Source organism: Hakea prostrata, chromosome 1 (assembly GCF_041222555.1).
Source record: "Hakea prostrata isolate BN-2017 chromosome 1, UWA_Hpros_2, whole genome shotgun sequence".
Taxonomy (NCBI): domain Eukaryota; kingdom Viridiplantae; phylum Streptophyta; class Magnoliopsida; order Proteales; family Proteaceae; genus Hakea; species Hakea prostrata.
The window spans coordinates 75237573-75257595 of NC_142600.1; the positions used below are offsets into that span (position 1 = coordinate 75237573).

At 39.4% G+C, this 20023-nt stretch overlaps 1 protein-coding gene across 1 annotated transcript in view; it reads left to right on the forward strand.

The window, feature by feature from the left end:
• Positions 1-20023, forward strand: part of LOC149030089 (K(+) efflux antiporter 2, chloroplastic-like) — a 51867-nt gene that overhangs the window by 22126 nt on the left and 9718 nt on the right. Inside the window, exons 10-14 of the mRNA XM_089142400.1 lie at positions 6778-6867; positions 8649-8753; positions 8823-8951; positions 9257-9466; positions 15261-15410. Coding sequence (XP_088998526.1) covers positions 6778-6867; positions 8649-8753; positions 8823-8951; positions 9257-9466; positions 15261-15410 — 684 coding nt within the window. The remainder of the gene's footprint in view (positions 1-6777; positions 6868-8648; positions 8754-8822; positions 8952-9256; positions 9467-15260; positions 15411-20023) is intronic.

Sequence of the window (20023 nt, forward strand, 5' to 3'; positions counted from 1 at the left end):
AGTGGTATCAAAGATTACATGGCCCATGGGAGATGTGAGATAAATTTCTTGTGATGGGAATTGCTGTAGGTGTTAGAATGGGCTGAAACATGGAGGGGATGTAGGTAATGATATAAGGATGTGATCTTTTGGTTGGGTTAAGATGGCTGAATTAGAAGTATGGGTTTTCTTGTTTTTAGAGTTATACAAAGTTCAAAAATTCAAGAAAATATTTATGTCTTGAATTTTGGTTGGTTAGAATGGGGACAAACTAGGATCTAAGGGCACTATGGTTGGGGGGATGATGTACCAAATTTTGGGATAGATCTGACCTTGAATTTTAGTGTATGGTTAATGCTGAAAATTCAATAAAGTCCAAACAAATGAGAAAAGGTGATAGGAAAAAAGGGGAATGAAGTGTAGTCAACTAGATACTTGGATGGGTTTCTTGTAGGGGTGCAAGTTTGGCCCTGGCTGCCCTAACCCGCCCTAAGCCCTAATAGGGCTTGGGCTAAAGATTTTGGCCCTAAGGGTTGGTTAGGGCCAAAATATTCTGGTCCTGAACTAGGTCCAAGGGCGGGCCTGGGATTACTCTTTGGCCCGCCCAACCCGTCCTTGATTTTATACCCTAACCAGGCCTTGATTTTGGACATGATTTTGGCCCTAATTCTAACCCCTGATCTTGGCCCTGGTTATGGCCCGATCTTGGCCCTGATTTTGGCCCCTGATCTTGGCCCTGATTTTGGCCTTGATCTTGGCCCTGATCTAGGCCCATGATTTTGGCCCTGATTCTGACCCTGATTTGAGTTTGGGGCCTCCACCCATATGGGGAGGAATTAATTCTAATCCACATGGGTGAATACTTGACACATGTCAAATTTTAAAATCAAGGCCAAGATCAGGCTTAGAATCAGGGCCAAGATTAGGGCCAAAATCAGGGCCAAGATCAGGGCCATAATCAGGGCCAAAATCAGGTCCAAAATTAGGGCCTGGGTCAGGGTATAAATCAAGGATGGGTAAGGACGGGTTGGGCGGGCCAAAGAGTAATCCCAGGCCCGCCCTTGGACCTAGTTCAGGGCGAAATATTTTGGCCCTAACCAAACCCTGGCCCTAACCAACGTGATCATATTTTGTAGAAAATTAATAAAAATAAATTATATCCTCATTACCAATGTAGTAAGCATCCATTTGATTTTGGCCCTGATCCTGGCCCTAATTTTGGCTCTAGTCTTAATGTTAATTTGACCCTGATCATGTACTAGGTTTTTACCCTAATCTTCATATTAACATTGATATAACAATAAGTCTCGATTTTGACCTTTAGTCATTTTGATCATATTAGACTATGAGTTCACTTTTTATATTATTTTTAAGGTAACTTTTATTTTTTTTCCCCCAACACCACAACACAACAATAGCCTTTCCCCTGAATGGGGTCGGCGCTAGGGGGGTTTTCGCCCCCCGGGGGTTTTTGTAGGGGCGCGCGATAGAAAGGCCTAAGTCAATTTTAGTTCTCAAAAAACATTTGACTTTTTTTTTTTGGACTAAGGCGAGATAATATATTATAAATAATAAAAACTAGTATATAGAAAATTAATATCTAACAAATCTACACCCCAACTTCTCATTATGAATATTGACATCTTTCTTTTGCCTCAAATGTGTTATTTCAAAAAAACTTATTAAGGACAGATAGTGTGTTTGTAACTAAAATATCATTTTCTTTAACTACGAAAAAAATACCAATACTAAATTATCGTTGATTTACTTGTTAACAAGGTTTTGAATATGGATTTTTTTGTTGAATAAGGATATCAATGGGAGAGGTTTTCAATTTCCATCACCAAAGCAATGGGAGACTTTCAGAGCTCAATATAGAATTATGGAGTGTGAATTTATTTATGTTTAAAGCAACACTATCAACTTATTGACTATTTTATCATTTTGTAGGAGCTTGAATCATCTTATATTTCTATGAATTTTATTTTTAGTTTACTTGTGATACTTTTATCTTTTTTTTTTATTTATTATTTTATTATTTTATTATTATTATTATTATTATTTTTATGAATTTACATTTGATATTTTTAGGACCAATTAAGGCTAGGGACAAGGCCAATCAGGGTCTGGGCCAATCAGAGTTAGGGCCAGGGACAAGGCCAATCAGGGCCAACCCACACCGACCCAGCCCAATTAGGGCCAATCAGGGCGGGAATGGGCTTGGCTTGGCTCTGTAGGGCTTAGGGCTAGGGAAAAACCCCCCACCCCCCCCGCCCCAAGAGGACCGCGCCGCGCACACCCAGCCGCGGGTGGGCGCTCTCTCCAGGGGACTCTTCGGTCGAGGTTCAAGCATCAATCCTTGGCCCTAAACTAGGGTCAAGGCGGGAATGGGCTCAGATTAGAATATATAGGGCTGGGCTTGGGATTGCAAAAGCCCATCCCAGCCCAGCCCGGTCCTGTTGCTGCCCTAGTTTCTTGTAGATGCTTGGATTGAGTGGAGATGGAGTTGTAGAAGGCTTCCTTTCAGCCATGGCAAGGTTCCAGGCTCAATTTCACCTTGGATCTCAATGTTCTTCAATCTTGTAATCTCTCAATTCAAAAGACATACATTGCAGCAACAATACATATAAGGTACTCGAACTGAGAAGTCTTTAGTAACAATGTTGTCAAAGCGACAAAGCGATGGAGGGCTTCCAAGGAACTAAAGCGACAATAAAGAAGCAACTAAGCGGTCAAAGCGTTCTAGTGTTATTTTTTATAAAAAATTTATTTTGTTCAAAATATTAAAAGTTACATAAAATTTCTAGCATTTAAGTATTAAACATTATGCAAACCTAATGAAAAATTCCTTCATATAATCAGTATAGAAAATTGGAAAATGTACTTCAAATATATTAACATCAAAGTCACAAATCAAACTTCAAAGTCTAACAACCAAATTATTAAAACAACTAAACAACCTTACTGGGAGACAACAAGTAACTCAGACACCTGCTGAATAAATAACTTAGGCACTATGCATTTTCTTCTAGTTGATAATCAAGAAAAGTAACATAAAAAAAAAAAAAAACCCAGTATAGAATCTTAGAGAAGAAATGCTATTTCAGAATCACAGAGATGTGATGTTGGGTTTATTGTTGGTAACCAATGATGTGATATACTGATATTAGGTTTACTATAGAAGTATTATTTCGGAATCTCAAAGAAGAAAACAGAAAAATTGGGAAAAAATAAAACCGCCAATAAAGCGGTGACTGGGGGACCGCGTCCAAAGCGCCCGCTCGGACGCGTAAGTGACACTTCAAGAGACAAAGTGACCGCTTTATTGACTTCAAAAAAAGAGCAACGGTCGCTTTGATTGGGCAGGGACTGCCCGCACCCTAAAGGGATGCCATGGCAAATATGTTTACTGATGCTCTGGAATTTACTAAGCTGGATTTCTAATCTAATTTGAACTCTTAACTCAAAATAGAAATTAACTGGCCTGACTAGGAAATAGAAACACTAGCTCAAAAAGGTCTTTATATTTCAGACCTTCGCATGGACTATGAACCTAAATCGGTGGCTTTTAAAGAGCAAAAAACCAACTAATAGAATAATATATACCCCTCGAATCGGGCAGAATTACTGATCTGCCACTGAAATTAATAACACTGAAAAAAAAACTATTTATAATTCATGACCTTTACATGGACTAGGACCCTAAATCGTGGGCTTTTTAATGACTTGAAACTACTTGGTAGAATTACTGATGTACTCAAATTTGCAAAACCTGCCACTGAAATTACTAGCACTGAAAAACACACTATGGAAAAGCAATAATGATTTGAAGTGCTGTTGGGCAGCAGCCCTAGCTGCTGGGCAGCAAGCCTAGGGGCTTCACTGGGCTTCTAATGGCAGGGCACCAAGTCTAAGGTCCCTAATTAGGGGCTGGATCTGCATCAGTATATGTGAACTTCTTTGGCTTTAGGGACTCCTCCATGATTTATGTGTTCATGTTAAAATACCTTTGCCCCTTTAGTGTGACAGTAATTCCGTAATCAACATGATCACACAAAGCATGTTGAGATTTATCATGCTGAACTTGGATGGTGGTTTTCGAAAGAAATTCAAATCTGGATATATCTGTATCTGTAAAAGTTGATCAGTTTTCATCTCTACTCTTGATGTGGTTGCTGTTTATACTTTATCATAGTGTTATTTTGTAATGATTTCGTACCATTTTTGTCTTGTGTCTATTAACACAAGTCGTGAACATTTTTGTAATTCCTCTTATTTTAGTGTTTAGAAATACAATATACAAGTAGAGATTGAGGGTTTGCTTGCTGCACATAAATAAAAAATTGTTTGCTCCACTCAATTCTTCTCCTTTGCTGGTTATCTTTATGTCGTCTACTTGCTTTGTCACTCTTCCCAATTCTAAATTTATGGCTGATAAAACTCTTCCGATTCCTAGCTTTGTATGGCATATCAGCATATGTCAGAAGAACAGTTGATGAAAATGCAAACCCAAGCAGATTCACCATTGTCATGAGGAACACTTTGTTAGCAATGACGGCTCACTCTTTGTGCTTCCCAAGTATATTAAACTACATAGGAGCTATACTAGTTGATAGCTAACCTTCTCTAAGACTATATGATTCTTGCTGAGATAAACTTGTTAGATTGTTTGCTGAGCCCTGTTATTGGGGTGGTTAGAGTTTTGATCCATTATTTTGTGTCTGAAACAGTAGACTACCATTTTTCTACTGCATGCCTTTATTTTGCTGCTGAATTTACCAATTATTTGAAGTTATGGAGTTCTCTTAAAGAATTTGTTCAAGAAAGTTGCTGGAGATTTCAATTTTTGTTTAAATTTCATTACCAGTCAAGGGCTTTGGGGTAAGATAATTGAGAATGTGCTGATCAGATTCTATTAGAAACGAAGAATTACAGATAAATTTTCGAATGAGTGTCAGATGAAGGAAATGTTTCTGTTGCAAAAACTTCAGTTTATAAAGTCAGAGCAGTGGAGATGATGAAGAGAAGAGTGGTGAAGGAGAGAGAATGAAGAGAAGGGGAGAGAGTTCCCAAGAATCTCTCCTCCCTACACTTGCTTTATTCAAAGATCCAATCTCTGTCTGGGAATACTTTCCTAAACTGAGTTACATCAAAAAGTAAAGTAAATGTTACATTCAGAAAATAGAAGCTGCTTAAATCTTCAGATATTTTCGTATCTGGTTACAAGATCTTCAAATATTCTCAAATTTTACTATCTTAAAACATACTTGCTTGACACCCAAATAACAGGAGGAACGAAAACAAACTGAAATAGAAAGTAAATAAAGAAAGGACGAACAATGTGCATTTGCATGATGCCATGACTCATGTGCACCCAACTGGTACACAAGGGTCAAGTCCCCCTTTATAATAGGAATCAACACTCCCCCTCAAGCTAGAATATACATATCAAAGGCTCTACCTTGGAATTACAAGAATTTATATTAAAGACTTCATAATCTTGAGCACAAGTAGCAACAATAGACGCTGATAAGCATTGAGAGAACTTCACTTAGGGGATAATCAACACAACTTAGATAAGCTTCTTGTTGAATGAACCATCCAACTATGAGAACAGAAGGCGCTAGTGGCACTAGAGCATGAAGCACATCCACAAGTATGGTAGTAACAATAATATCACAGATTGCTATCCAATTAATGTTAATGGTAGTAAGTAGCAATTGTCTTGAATGTGCAGCTCCAATGTCCACATAAGTAAAAAGTCTAGCTCCAATGTCCACACAAGTTGATAAAAGTTACAGCTCCAAGGTCTGTGTATAAGCTCTTTGCAAGAAAGCAAATAGTAGGTAAAAGTATGGATGGATAAAAAGCAATATGGGGCTATGGACCAAGTAGGTAAAAGGCAATACGATTATTAATGAAAATTTTCCTGGGCAGTTTCAACAAGTGTTAGGACTTTTTACATCTAATTTTGGTTTGATTTCTTGCATGCTTCCTATATAAAGCATAAAGAACACAATGACATGGGCATTTTGCGGAAAAAAAAAAATTATCATTCAAGTGTTAGTATACATGAGAGGTATTGAGAACTACAAACTTTATAAAGTTGAACAAATTGTCTTGCACACATCGAATGTTTGGCACAACATTACGAGTACAAAAAAAATACAATAATGAAAAAGAAACTCCCAGGCTTCACCAAGTTGAGTGCTTGGATGGATCCATCCCTTGAGTCACGTAGTACTCTGAATATTGCTCAAAAATAGGTCATGTCATAGTACGCATAAACTTGTCCATGTAGTCCATCACTGCTTTTTATAGGTGGCCATGTCAACATAAGTTAGATATTCTAGCCTAGGGAATGTGTCATCAGGCCATGGACTATAACCCGATGATGATGGCTGAATTGGCATAACTGGGTTTGATGGTCCTGATGGATATCCAATGATGGAGTCACAAATGATGCATTTGATCCATCACCATACGCATATGCAGACATGCTATTGGAATTAACAAATGAACCACCATGTGCTCCACCATATCCATAGCCATAAGCCCCGTATGGTACGCTGTATCTTGCATAGTTTGGTCATTCATTTTCCATTTTCTTTGCGCTATCCAGAATATCTAATGAAAATTTTCAATTTTACATCCTATTTCAAGATAAATAAGAGATTTTTACTTTATGCTGCATTAATCTAGAATTTGTGACGTCTACACATGGTTGAAATTTAGGTTTGGTTTTTTTTGTTTGTTCTTCAAATCATACCTTGGGATGACATATATGCCTGTTTTTAGGTTGGTTTTCAAGCCATCGCTGAGGCTCTTGGACTTGCAGCTGTTAAAGCGGTGGTTGCTATCACTGCCATTATTGCTGGTGGACGCTTGGTAATGTTTGCTTGTATACATTATATTCCTTTACTATGATATAACAAACTTCATTTATTTTGAATGCCATTGCCACTTATTTCCTCTTGGTCTGAAACTATAATTTCCCATGCATTTTTAAATTTGTCTTTTGGAAGTGAGGAATTGCTGCATGATTTGAATAGACCAAAAAACAGACACAAATTTAAGGTAATCTGATTGAATTGCAATGCGTCAGAAGCACTTTAAAGTTCAGACAATTCTTCAGTATATTCAGCAGTTTTCTGTCTCTGGGACATCTCAGCTGTTGGGTTGGATATCAGTTTGTCACGTGCATTGTACTGCAAAAAAGAGGTGTTTTACTAAAACTTCCCATGTAAGTGTAGAAAATGAGACAAATTGTACTAAATTAATATACTGACTGAATTCTACTGTCACTTGTGCACAAAAAAGTTGTTATGTGGCCAATAATCAGGCTCTCACAAGGTTCAGAAGGATCAGTTTTTCGGAGTTTAGGAACTTACGTTTACCTGTGGATATGGCTTAAAATCATAGTTAAACTACTGTTAAAGAACAAGTAGGTTTTTACCCCTTCCAGTGCCTAGGAACATCTAGACACCATAACAGCTATGCTTCTGATTGAGTAGAAGAGTGGGAGCCTGGGAGTGTGGGACATGTTATCATTTGTTTACTGCAACTGTCTGCATGCGGTTGAGTCTAGGGATAAGGTTAGAGAGTTTTTAGGAATTGTATGCAAAGTTTAGGTATCATATTGTATTCACTGATATTAACTGCTATGTGTAATAGCTTTGAAGTTCTGATACAACTTTGTACTGTTAAATGCCTATTTGATAATTTCGATACATTTGAACATCTCTCATAAATTCTAGTGTAAGATCTGTGACTTAATAACTCTTATTGGGAACTCTTGCAAGGCATTTGAATAAGTTTTTCTTTTGGCAAAATGAAAATGATTCTTTGGTCCTGCTGCCAAAAGGCAAGTTTCACAATGTTGGTTTCCATCATTTTTTGGGATTAAACAATATGCAGTCAAGGATTGAAACCAGACTAGGTCATTCCAGAAAACATTAGGGGAGAGGGTCTGGATGCGGTTCCAGGCTCAAGTCGAGTAGAAGGGTCCTTTCTTGGAGGGAAACCAGAGGAGGGGGTGTTCCTATGAGAGGGAGGGGATTGGAAAAGGGGGGGGGGGGGGAACCATATCTGGTGAACCTCAGGGGAAGGGACAAATAGATATCCCAGATTCCACTAGAGATGGAGGAGAAGGGAGCTTTTAGGGGTTTGGGAAGAGTAACTGTTGTGGCTCCTACAAGGTTGAAGAGAATACTAAGAGGGTGTGAGGGGTCAAGCCAGAAGGAGATGAGGGCAAGATGGAGGAGGATGAGGATGGATCTTCAAGTCCAAAAAGGGTTCAGGGAGCGGGGAAGGGTCCAGATAGAGTCTTCCTTGTGGAGGTAAGAAAAGACCCCCTTGACCCAAATGGAGTTCTCTTTGGAGGAGACTTTCCAAATGTGTTTGAGGAGACTGACAATCTTTACTCTTGATCCTTTGGATGCCAAGGGCTCCTTCAGATTTTGGTCTACAAATTGGAAGCCCAGCTGGTAGGGTGGAGAAATTCAGGGGATTCTTGGCATTTAAAAAGACACAGTTCCCCTTCCCGTTTTGCCCATTTTTGTTTGTTCTAGCACCATGTACCACATTACCAGATTACTATATTTATTATTTCTTGACAGCTTCTGTTAAATCTTGTGCTTCAGATTCCTCACTTTCCTCTGTTTTTGCAGTTGCTTCGGCCCATTTATAGGCAAATTGCAGAAAATCAGAATGCTGAGATTTTTTCTGCTAATACTCTTCTCGTTATTCTGGGGACTAGTCTTCTTACAGCTAGGGTATGTCCCCTCTTTTATTTTACTCACATACATTCTTCAAACAATAATTGATTGCTTTTGTTGGAACAGGCTGGTCTTTCTATGGCATTAGGAGCGTTTCTGGCTGGTTTGCTTCTTGCAGAAACCGAGTTTTCCTTACAAGTTGAATCAGATATAGCTCCATATCGGGGCCTGTTGTTGGGTCTCTTTTTCATGACAGTACGTACTTGCTATTGCCATCTAGGTTGGCTGTGCTGGATTTTGGTGGGAGAGTCCTTTTGATCTCATAAAATTCTGAATGGAGTCCTCCAGTTCTATTTTTGTCCTGTCTTTTGTGTGCTCAAAGTAGTTATTCCACCTGCTTTACACTGTTTTGTTTCTGCTGCTATTTATGTGCTATCAATATCTTATTTTTTTCTTCCCCCCCCCCCCCCCCCCACTTTTCTGCTGGACCTTTATGAGTTGGAGTTGGGTTGTTATTGGACATGTGAAATTGACAAACTTCATTTGTTGGGAGTTTTCAGGTTGGAATGTCTATTGATCCAAAACTTCTTCTGACAAACTATCCAGTTATTTTGGGAACATTAGGACTCTTAATTGGTGGCAAGGCTTTGTTAGTTAGTTTAGTTGGTCAACTTTTTGGCATTTCAACCATATCTGCAATAAGAGTTGGCCTTCTTCTTGCACCTGGTGGAGAGTTCGCATTTGTAGCCTTTGGGGAGGCTGTTAATCAGGTTTGCCTTTTACAAAGTACTATATTGCTTGCAAACACTACCACTTTTTTATTTTGAATTGAAATATGCATTTAGTTTTATGTGCTAAAATTTCCTTGGTATGTATGCTGGGTCAAGCAAGGTTTGAAATCTCGTTTCATCTTGAAGGGTTTGAGAGTACCAAGATACCGAGATTTCGGCTGAAATCTCACTGAAACCTGGTACAAATTCTGCCAAGTTTCGGTGGCATGTTTTGGTGGATTTTATGCATTTTTAGGGTTTGGGTCTTCTTGGATAGCTTATTTTAAGGCCTATAAATACATATCCATGTTTGATTTGACTAGAAAACACTATACAATGGTCTTTTTTATTCGCAATTGTTATATGCAGATGAAACTAAATTCATTTCCACGTATCTAGACATGTTTGAAGCATGGTAGAAGATCTCGCTCCCTCGAGAGACTCGCCACCGAAAAGAGAGATCTCGACCATCTCGGTGAGATCCGGCGAGAATACAAGGCGCAACTCGGTGGCCCACTCGGGGGTTTAGGGTCTCAATTGGGTTGAAACTTGGTATTTAGCTATTTAAGGCCTTTTGAACACGTTGGTGGCCTTGGATTTGTCAGAAACAGCCCTATGTATGATTTCTAAGTCTACCCATAGTGTGAAACCGAAATGTAGTAGGATTAGGGAATGTAATGTTATACAACATGTAATATAGAACCTTTAAAGCATATAAATGAAAAGCATGTATATCAAATGCATCAACTAACTTAAATGTTATCAAAATTCCACCAATGAGTATCACAACCAATTTCAAGAATAAAATAATTATACAACCATGAAGTCTATATAAGTCATTAAACATAAATCATAAGACAAGTAGAGAATGATTGATCTTCCTTGTTGTAGATGTGCTAAGAGTAGTTGCAAGTGAAAATTCAGCCAAAATCCACAAAAAAATGCAAAAATTAAGAGTTCCAGCGAGATCCAGGGCGAGATATGGCGAGATATGGCGAGATATGGCGAGATATAGCGAGATATGGCGAGATATGGCGAGATCTCGAGCGAGATATCCCAACTCGCAGATCTCGACCTCCATCTCGTCTCGCCAATGTGAAAAAACGAGATATCTCGCGAGATCTCGGCGAGATCTCGCGAGATCTCCCACCATGGTTTGAAGTATAAGTTGACATAAATGATGAGCAATTTCAATTGAAAATGATGTAAACATTAATCCTACATTACAATATGCATAACGCATGGCTAAAACAGGTGCACAAACATCATCATTTGTCTAATATCAAATACAACTGATATGTGAAGTGCAAGAATAAGAGTTCACATAACTTCAATTCATAGGAAATACAACAGCAAAGAAATTCCACATCATACAATTCATAGAAACTCCAGAGTATAAGACTAATAGAAGCTGCTTGTCAGTATTGCTCAATCTGATTGTAAGTCTGTTGGAATCGATGTGTATTGAGCTCTGATTGTGTTGTTACATATAGGAAACCCACATCATAGACTGCAACGAGAACCAAACGCTTCAATCTTGGTGTTGGAAGCTTCAATCCACTGTTTCCACATGTTTGCCGGTGATTTTGTCTGCAAATATCCTTTATTGGAAGAATATTTTGCTCAAAATAGTAAAACCCTCCTCTCATATGGTGTTACTTATTGAAACCAGCTCCCTTGTCAAAATCTCTGCTGAAATCACCGAGGTCTGGTTTTTAGATTTTTTATTATAAAGAAACCCCTGGAGCTACCAAAATCTTGAGACAAGGACTGGAATATCACAAAAATTCGGTCGGAACTTTGGTCAAATTGGTTTTGAACCCCCCTGAGGTGGGCAAGATATCTGAAATCTCGTGAGATTTCATTCCATGGGCTCAAGTTCTTTACAAAAACGCCTACTTTGTATATATTTACATGTGATTCTCGGTTCCGTTTCTCTTAACTAATAGATGATTTTTTTTTTTAATTTTTTAATTTTTTATTTTTGAGTTTATTTACATGTAAGTATGTAACTCACTTAAGTGGGGCTGAAACTCTTGTTGTCTCACTTAAGTGGGAAAAATGATTTGTGACTCACTCCAATATTGCATGAAGCTCACACATAACAGACTCAGGTAGTCTTAGTTAAGTCCCAAAATGAAATTACCAAAATATCCTCTTATTATTAATTTACTAGATTACCCTTCTCTCTCATCCCATACCCTACCCTTAGAGAGTTGGGAATATTCTGGGTTTTAATTTTCTGAGAATTCCTATGCTGCTGCAAGTAAGAAGGAAGAAGAATAAGGAATGGAGAACAAAGGGGCTGAAGGAGGAAGGGCAATATATAATAGGGATGAGGGAGGGGTAGCGGTGCTGCTGCAGGGTGGGGAAGGTGATGTGAGATGGGGAGGGGGGGGGGTGTAGTTGCAGGTTTTAGGGTTTGGGGATGGGGAAGGCTGCAGATGGGAGGGGAAGGGGCAGGGCTGGGTGGGGTTTTCTTATACTTGAAGAAGACAAGGGGACTGAACGCCTTCACAAATTCTCCAGAATTCTCACACAATAGGAGCTGCAAGTGGGCTGCAAGTTCCCTCAAAGGGAACCCACAACTCCTAAGCTTTGCACCTTTAAATCTCAAATTTTATTCAAAACATAATACGTCGTTTACAAACTAGAGAGGTTTATTTATAGCCATTAAGATGGAACTCACACTAGAGGACTCAAATTTAGAATGTAAATCAGACTATCAGACTAGGACTCCTACTTGACCTAAAGACAAACACATTCATATAAGGACTCCATCATATCTCACCCTAGGGAAATCCAAATTGAAAAATAAGAGTAGATATAGATTCCTTCTAGGAAGTGAACAGTAACTATGGGAATCCCTTACTATTTGAGAATCCCAACCTAACTAGGACTCTTCATTACTCAAATTTAAAAGCAAAAGTAGATCTAGGATCCCACAAACATACTGGATCCAATGAAACCCTAAGTTGACTCACTAGAATATTGTAAAATTATCAAAATACCCATGTTGTTGCTAGAGGGCCATAGGATATGAGGCTATATCACCTTAGGTCCTATTTCAGCCCTGACTCTGGTTCACATCACGCAGTCTCTGATTGAAGCTCTAAGGTATGCTTCCTTGGAGGGAGGAAGACTCTTATAGGAGATTGGTCAACTCCCAACTCCAAGAAAGTACTACAGCTGCCCCACATCATTGATCCCAAATTCTTGGTCCAAGTAGGATTTCAATTTAGCTATCTTAGTTGTTGCTCTCATAAAAGCTGTCATCAACATTACAATGAGGACAGTGTTGTCATCACCAAATTGCTTAATAATTAGCGTCTCACCCTTTGAGAATTAACCTTCAGGGGCAGCTAGAGCCTGGAGGTGCAGCCTCAGTGATGAGTATGGGCATAAGCTGATCCTCCATAGCCTTGCCCTTGGCTATGTCAACGTGTAAATGGAGGTGGGATGGCTAAGTAGCTTCGAAGAATAATCTGTTGTGTGGCATTTCTTTTCATAGTAATCACATTCACTGGATCATGAGCAGATGAAGGATGGCCAGCAGGTAGATCCATGGTATGAACTCCAGGGCTAGTGTAGGGTGTTGACCTCTCAGGAAGAAAAGGCTGAAGCCTGGGAGTCTGATGGTTCTCCTCAAGCTGAACAGGAGCATAACATAGCTTTGGCTAGGGAAGTGGATCAGGTCTGAGCTCCTTGGTATAATCTGACTGTACTCCACATTCAGACCAGCTAGAAATCATAGATCCTGATCTCATGCTCACGCTTCTTGAAAAGCCAACAACATCAGTAGAACATGTGATTTGGAAGGTCTTGTTGAAGTCAAGCTCCTACCACAAGCTATGCAGCTTGGTAGTAGGATGAAAGAGATGGCTTACACTAAGTGGTGTTATGGAAGTGCTTGGGTACAATTCCAACCTAAGAATAGGTTTCCTTTGTAGTCTTCCATATCTTCTCAGCTGAGTCCAAAAAAGGGTAACCCACGCAAAATTAGGCTAGAAGCTAATAAAAAAGGCAATATAACAAGCTTGTCATCCGAGAGCCACTTTGCAAAGCGAGCACCAGCCGTACTAGGCTTTGTAATGGTATCCATAAGATATCAAGTATGACCATGGGCTGCAATTGAAACAAAACAATTTTGAGACAATAGTAAATAGCTGCCTGCTCTAATCCAGTCTGACTAAAAGGCTAGCAGATAATGTGAACTCACTGTGATGATTGCAACTCTTTCCTTTCGTAGAACCAGAGATGGTACTACTTCTATCAGCTATGGTCTTTGGGTAAAGAATGGTGTAGATCTAAGGGAGAAAAAGGGCTTGAGAAGATTAAACAATTAGGGACAAAAGGGCTAATAAGGGATTCAAAGGAGACAAATGGCCCGTAGAAAGTCAATCCAAACCTTAAACATGATCTAAACCTCAAGAGCCTGAAAATGTAGATATACCTCAAAACCTTGGAAAAGTTGATTTCAAACCCTGGTCGAGAATCAGATTTTCATGTAGTATCTCTCAGATTATTTGAGGAAATCTGAGGGCTCTCAATACGGTAAGAGAGGACCCTTAGGGTCTCAAAGGCTATTATAAAGGAAAAGTTGGGAAGAAAGGTTGAGATGAAGAAGAGAGGAAGGTGAGAGCCTGAAAGGTAAAGCAGAGGGGAGAGGGGTGGCAACCGCTAGGTGCTAAGGTTATGGGAAGAGTCTTGAGAATAAGTCCTGCTTGGACACCGTGAAGAATTAGAGTTGGGGAAAACATGGCTTGTGTCTTACAACTTACAAGAGTATATTTATAGTTAAGGAAGAAATGTAATTACTAATAGGCTTGTATAGCTGTATGAAATTACAAATATACCAAAAAGCTTGACATCTCACATTACAACAGTCCCTTTCATGTCTATGAATGAAAGAAAGATATTATTGGTTGACATTTTTGCAGCTGGTAAACCATGAATTGTTTTTTTCTGGTAGATGCAGAACTTGAACTTCTATACTTGTATATGTTCCTTTATCCATCTTTGAAATATGTGGAGGTATGCCAAATTTACAGGTTCAGCATTCTTTTTCTCTGTTGGTGCTTGAAATTGCCTGATGTGTTTGGGTCAGTTATATAGTCAAGTGAATCTGTCTTGTGTCTATTGACACATGAATTCTTATTTGATTCACAAGATTAAGTTCAGGAATCTACTTATGCAGTAAATTACAAAGTGATTATTAATAATTTGCCAAGGCCTAACTGTCTGTAGCTCCTGCTACCTTAGCTGTCATGGTGGCTAGGCTAACTAAGGTCGTTGAGGCATAATAACAAGGAGATCAGGTGTCACCTAGACAACCAAAGTGACTTCAGAAAACAAAGCTAGAGAAGACACCTGGATGCCTAGTCGCTGCGTTGACAACGTAGATTTCTGAGGAACCAGAAACAATTGTGGGTTGTGGAATTTGGCTTCTGAGGTCAATTTTACTAATCTGATGCATGAACTCCCCCACACCCCCTAGCTGAAAAATTAAAATAAAGAAAAAAACAAAACCTACGTGTACTATACAAGCTGTTGGAGCTACGTGATGTGGGTGTAGTTAACATTTGTATGGTGAATTCTGTAACAGACGCTGGAATAGACTACTGTGTTTTTCATTACTAAGTTTTCTGCTTTTCTGATCATAAAAGTTGCTAATCTGCCTTAACATTCATTGATTCATGGTAAGTATGGCTTGTTGTCATGTTTCTCTAATGTCTAGCATTCTTTTATCTTCTTTATTAGCTGAGTCACTTCAATCAATGCTATCTGGTCTCAGGGAATTATGTCTCCTCAACTCTCATCTTTATTATTTCTGGTTGTGGGGATCTCAATGGCACTTACACCTTGGCTAGCAGCTGGTGGCCAATTTATTGCATCTCGCTTTGAGCAGCATGATGTGCGGAGTTTATTGCCAGTAGAGAGTGAGGTATGATTCTTCTAAACATTGAGTACTAGCTGCTCTCAGTTGCCAGTGTTGCTATTGTTGCTCCATTACTTTTGTGATATAATACTAGCATTAGAGATTTGTTAATGATTAGGCAGGTGCAGGTTATATTCTCAGATTTGATGCCCTTTATGTGGTTGGTCCTCAAAAAGAGCAACAAACCTCTGTTTGTTTAGTCATTATAATTAAATGATGTTTTTTTTTAAAAACCAGTTCCCAAACGGAACTAGGTGTGCCTTCGATCCTAAACAGCACTGGTAGTAAGAATATCTACTTTTAGGGGCCTTGAAGTTTCTGTTAATTTCCTAGTTTCATTAGTCACTTGAGTTGTAATGTGTTAGCTGTTTCTGAGATTTATTTATGGTCTCTATTAGATTGTTCTGTTACATAGTTGTATGTTCTTGGTAAATCATTTGGAGTTTTGCAGATCTCTAATTGATGATATCTAAAAGACTATTCATCCAAAAATAATATATAAAAAGACTTTGGGCTGTAAAACACTGAGAAAATATTAACAAGTTGCTTGCAGAAGGGGGTATCAAGGAGCATTGGGTTTTTTCGGGCCAAAAAGCACAGTGTAAAAAAAAAAGAGGGGCTTTCTGGGGGGGGGGGGGGGGGGGGGGGGGGGGGGGGGGGGCCAACCCCAAGGGGTTTTTGGGAAAAAAACTATCCTTGAGACTCAAGCTGGACAATTTATACTGGCAGCCTTGCACAATTGCTGCAAACAGTGGTCACAATGAGTCCATTCTGCCTCTTTTTTTTTTTTTTTTTTTTTTTTTTTTAATTTGAATTCATTTTTGGATGAATGATAAATATCATTACCAAACAACCTGATAAGGGGGGAGAGAAAAAGAATGTACAATGAGGAGGGGTGGGGAGCTACAAGTAACTAGGTGGCAATAAGGAAGACCCAAGACCCGAGCTAACAACAGTCAGCTTATTCCTTGGGGGTATCCAAAACTGGGGGCTGGGGGAATGGTGAAACAACTGAAGTCTAGCAAGGACGTCAAAGCAGATGGCTTCCCAAAACCAAGTCCAGGGAACTAGAATTGGAGGTCCATCCCCTAAGGTTTCGTTCCCACCATAAGTGAGGGATTATAGCACCAAAGACCAACTTGCCAACCATATCACAAACAAATGTGCTAGAAAAGGATCTTCATAGCCATAACCAATCCTTGGAGAACCCAAAGGAGTGTGATGCCAAATTGGGTGAGATGGCTTTCCCCCTTTGGAGTTGAAGAAGGGATAGGAGAAGAAGAGATGGTTCACGTCTTCAAGGCCATCTGATGAAGACATCGGGCCTTTCCGACCCGCGGAGATCATCCCGCGGCATCTATGTGGATGGACGATGCGCTCTGGCGTTTGTCATGTTATTTTTCTTAGTCTTAGTGGGTTGGGTAGTAGTTTACTATTTAAATATTTTGATTTCATTGTTAGTCTTTATGGGCGGGGCCTAGAGTCTGTTTGGGCCCAATTTTGAATTATTTTGAGTTTGGGTTATATATACAACTTAAGTTGGGGTTATTTTGGGAATTAAACATGTAGGGTTGTGAGGAATCAATTCTTTTATTTAAACCTTGTATCAAATTCGTTTTTGGCAATTTGAATGAAAAGAAAAGAATTAGAAAAAGCCCTGGGCCCCCCCCCCCCCCCCCCCCCCCCCCCTCCCCCCCCCCCCCCCCCCCCGGCGGTGCGGCTCCTCTCTAAGTTTTCTCCCCTCCCACCACCCACAAAAACTCTCCCCTCCCTACAAAGATCTACTCTCTTCTTAAAAAAAAAAAAAGACCTAGTTCTTCTTGAAATCCCTCTTCCCAACCCACGATCCTCTCTCCTCTTGTTAGTCTAGTTGTCTGTAGTCTCTCCCTCTTATTTCCTCCCTCTCTCTTATCACCTACTCTCCCTAGGATACGCCATTATTGGAATATTATTTCTCCTTTCCTAGGATTCCCACTCTTCAAAATATTTTCTTCTATTATTTATGTTCCTAGATGCTCAACCCCGTTTTCAGCCAAGATCAGAGGTAACATTATCTCTCCTAAAATACTTCTCAATTATTTGTTTAAAACAAAAACTCTAAGACTCCCACATTGTTAATTGTTGAATTCCTTGTTAGAAATCTGATATTGATTAGGATAGTTCTATTTTTTTTAAGTTTCTTAATAGTCGCATCAATAGTATATGGTGCCAAGATCCCCATCCCTTTTCCATTGATCTTGTTTAGTTGTGCACGAAAGACTTATGTTTTATTTCTCTACTTTAACTCTTACACATGATAAATCAGATACAAGCTCAAAATTCTTTCTTACTATCGCAAGAATAGGCGTTAATTCTAAGAGTCTAGTAGCCACTTTGTAGGTCCCCTAGTTTCTAGGGTTTCTCCTACATCACCATCAAACAAAGGATGCAATTGGGGTTCACGGTTAGGCGTTTATGGATGATAAATTCTTGGGTAGGAAGACAAAGGTCAAAGGATCTCTAGATTATGAAGGCATGAGGGGTAATATGGCATTTGAACCAAACCAGAGAGTGCCAAGTGATCGGTTGACTCAGGTTATGAGCCAGGTTCTAAGCAGACTAGGAGAAAGAGCCAGTAGGGGAGGGGTACTAGATAGCACGATCACAAGGGATGAGCAGTGGGGGGGGGGGGTGGGGAGGAAATTAGACCAAATCTAGGTGAGACTTAAGGGAAGGGTAGGGGTGGACCTAAGAATTGCTAGAGATGAAGGCAAAAACAAAGTTAACTTCGGGATATGATTCACATAGACTTGGCGGGGGCGTGGCTCAAGGTCTCGCAAGATCTCAACAATATCTTGGTTGACATCTCATTCTTTAGGACCTTGAACCGAGACCTCATGCGATAGCAAAAGTATTCTTAATCTTGGCCGAGATCTTAGTCGAGTTGAGATCTCGGTTGAAGCGAGATCTTGGTAGAGGATCTCAATTCAACCCATAGTTCATAAGTACCCCATCTCGGTCAAGACGGATCTCGACCTGTCTTAAGAGAAGCTCTTCCCTCTGTGTTGGTTTTGTTGTTTTGTCCAGATTTTCCATCAGAAAGTTTGTTGGATCTTTATGTAGACAACATCAATAAGTTGTTTAGCTCATCTACAAGAAAAATCTACCCAATTTTAAAGCCAATCTTAAAGCATAGTGAGTGTTCTTCTCAAACTTCTTCTTTTTTTAAAATTGTGTTCTACAATAGGTGTTTGGATGTGGATTAATATATGTTGAACATTTTTGCTTGATCTACATTTTCATGGAAAAAGAGTTATTTTTTGAATGAAAAATATATTTTTTAAGAAATTAAAATAAAAATATTATGAAGAATACTTATATCTAGAAATGTTTTCGTTATGTTGTGACCCAAATTCTTGTACCGGACTTCAAAGATGGACTAGCACTGACATATTTTGATCGGCGACCCGAATGACCCTTTTTTAGAGATTTGTGATAGAAGTGAAGGGCTTGGGCCAATGGATCAACCCGTTTACCCAATTCTTGTTATGTTGAGATCATTGAGAGATTTGGGATTTTTTCCTTTATGGTTTTGTGTGAGAGTTCTTGTAACAATGCTCTTAGCAATTGGTTGGGAGATCTCCACTTAGTTCTCTTCCACATAGTGAAAGTTCTTCCTTTTAGCCCTTTGATGAAGCACACCGCGTTGGTGTGTCAGCCTCATAGAGTTAATTTCTTTTAATGGAAGTTATTGTTTCATGTTTAATAAGTTTGCATGTTCACTCCTTCAGTGTATTGATTTCGAAGTTAGGGTCGAGTTTGAAATTAATATATACACTTCTTTTCTCACAAATCTAATGCCATTATTGTGTTTAGAAAGCCTAAAATAGGCTAAATTCCAAATTCCAGCACAAACTTTCCACTAATATCCAATGAGGTGGGCCCTCGAGTTGGGTTGAGTCGATCTGGAATTCTTTACTTGATCTTGGCTTTTTAAGGGACCAAGATCTTTGTTGAGACCAATATCTCAAACCATGAGCAGGGCTCGATAAGTTGAAGAGGATCTCAGAAGGACTCTAGGGTTCAAGCTAAAAGGAGGTTGAGAACTCGATTAGAGATAGCGAGAGAGCGAGAGGTCTAAGGAGGAGGAGCTTCCTCTAGACCTAGGATGGATTGAAGGAGTGGACAATCCAAATGGGATCAGATATCAACAAGTAGGAGTAAATCCAATTGACCTAAATGGAGTCATTCTTAGTGGAGATATTCCATATGAGCTTCAACAAGTTGGCATTGTAATCATGTATCCGAAAAAAATCAAGGCCCCCTTTAGATTTGGTAGGCAGACAGAGGACCAATTGATATGATGGAGGAAGCAGGATGATTATTGGTCTTTCCAAAGGAAAGCATAGAAGAGGGCTTTCATGTCTCTAATTGTGGCTTTAAGAATAGAGAAGATACCACACCAGTAGAGGTAGGCCAGTTAGAGGACTGATCTTATTAGGACAACCCTACCAATAAAGGAGAGGGGCTGCCTTTCCAAAATTGGGGCTTTTTGCTGATTTGGTCAAGCAACAAGGAACAATGATGGTTGTGAGCTTGCCAATGATGAGGGTTAGCCAAGGTAGTTGACAGGGTGGGAA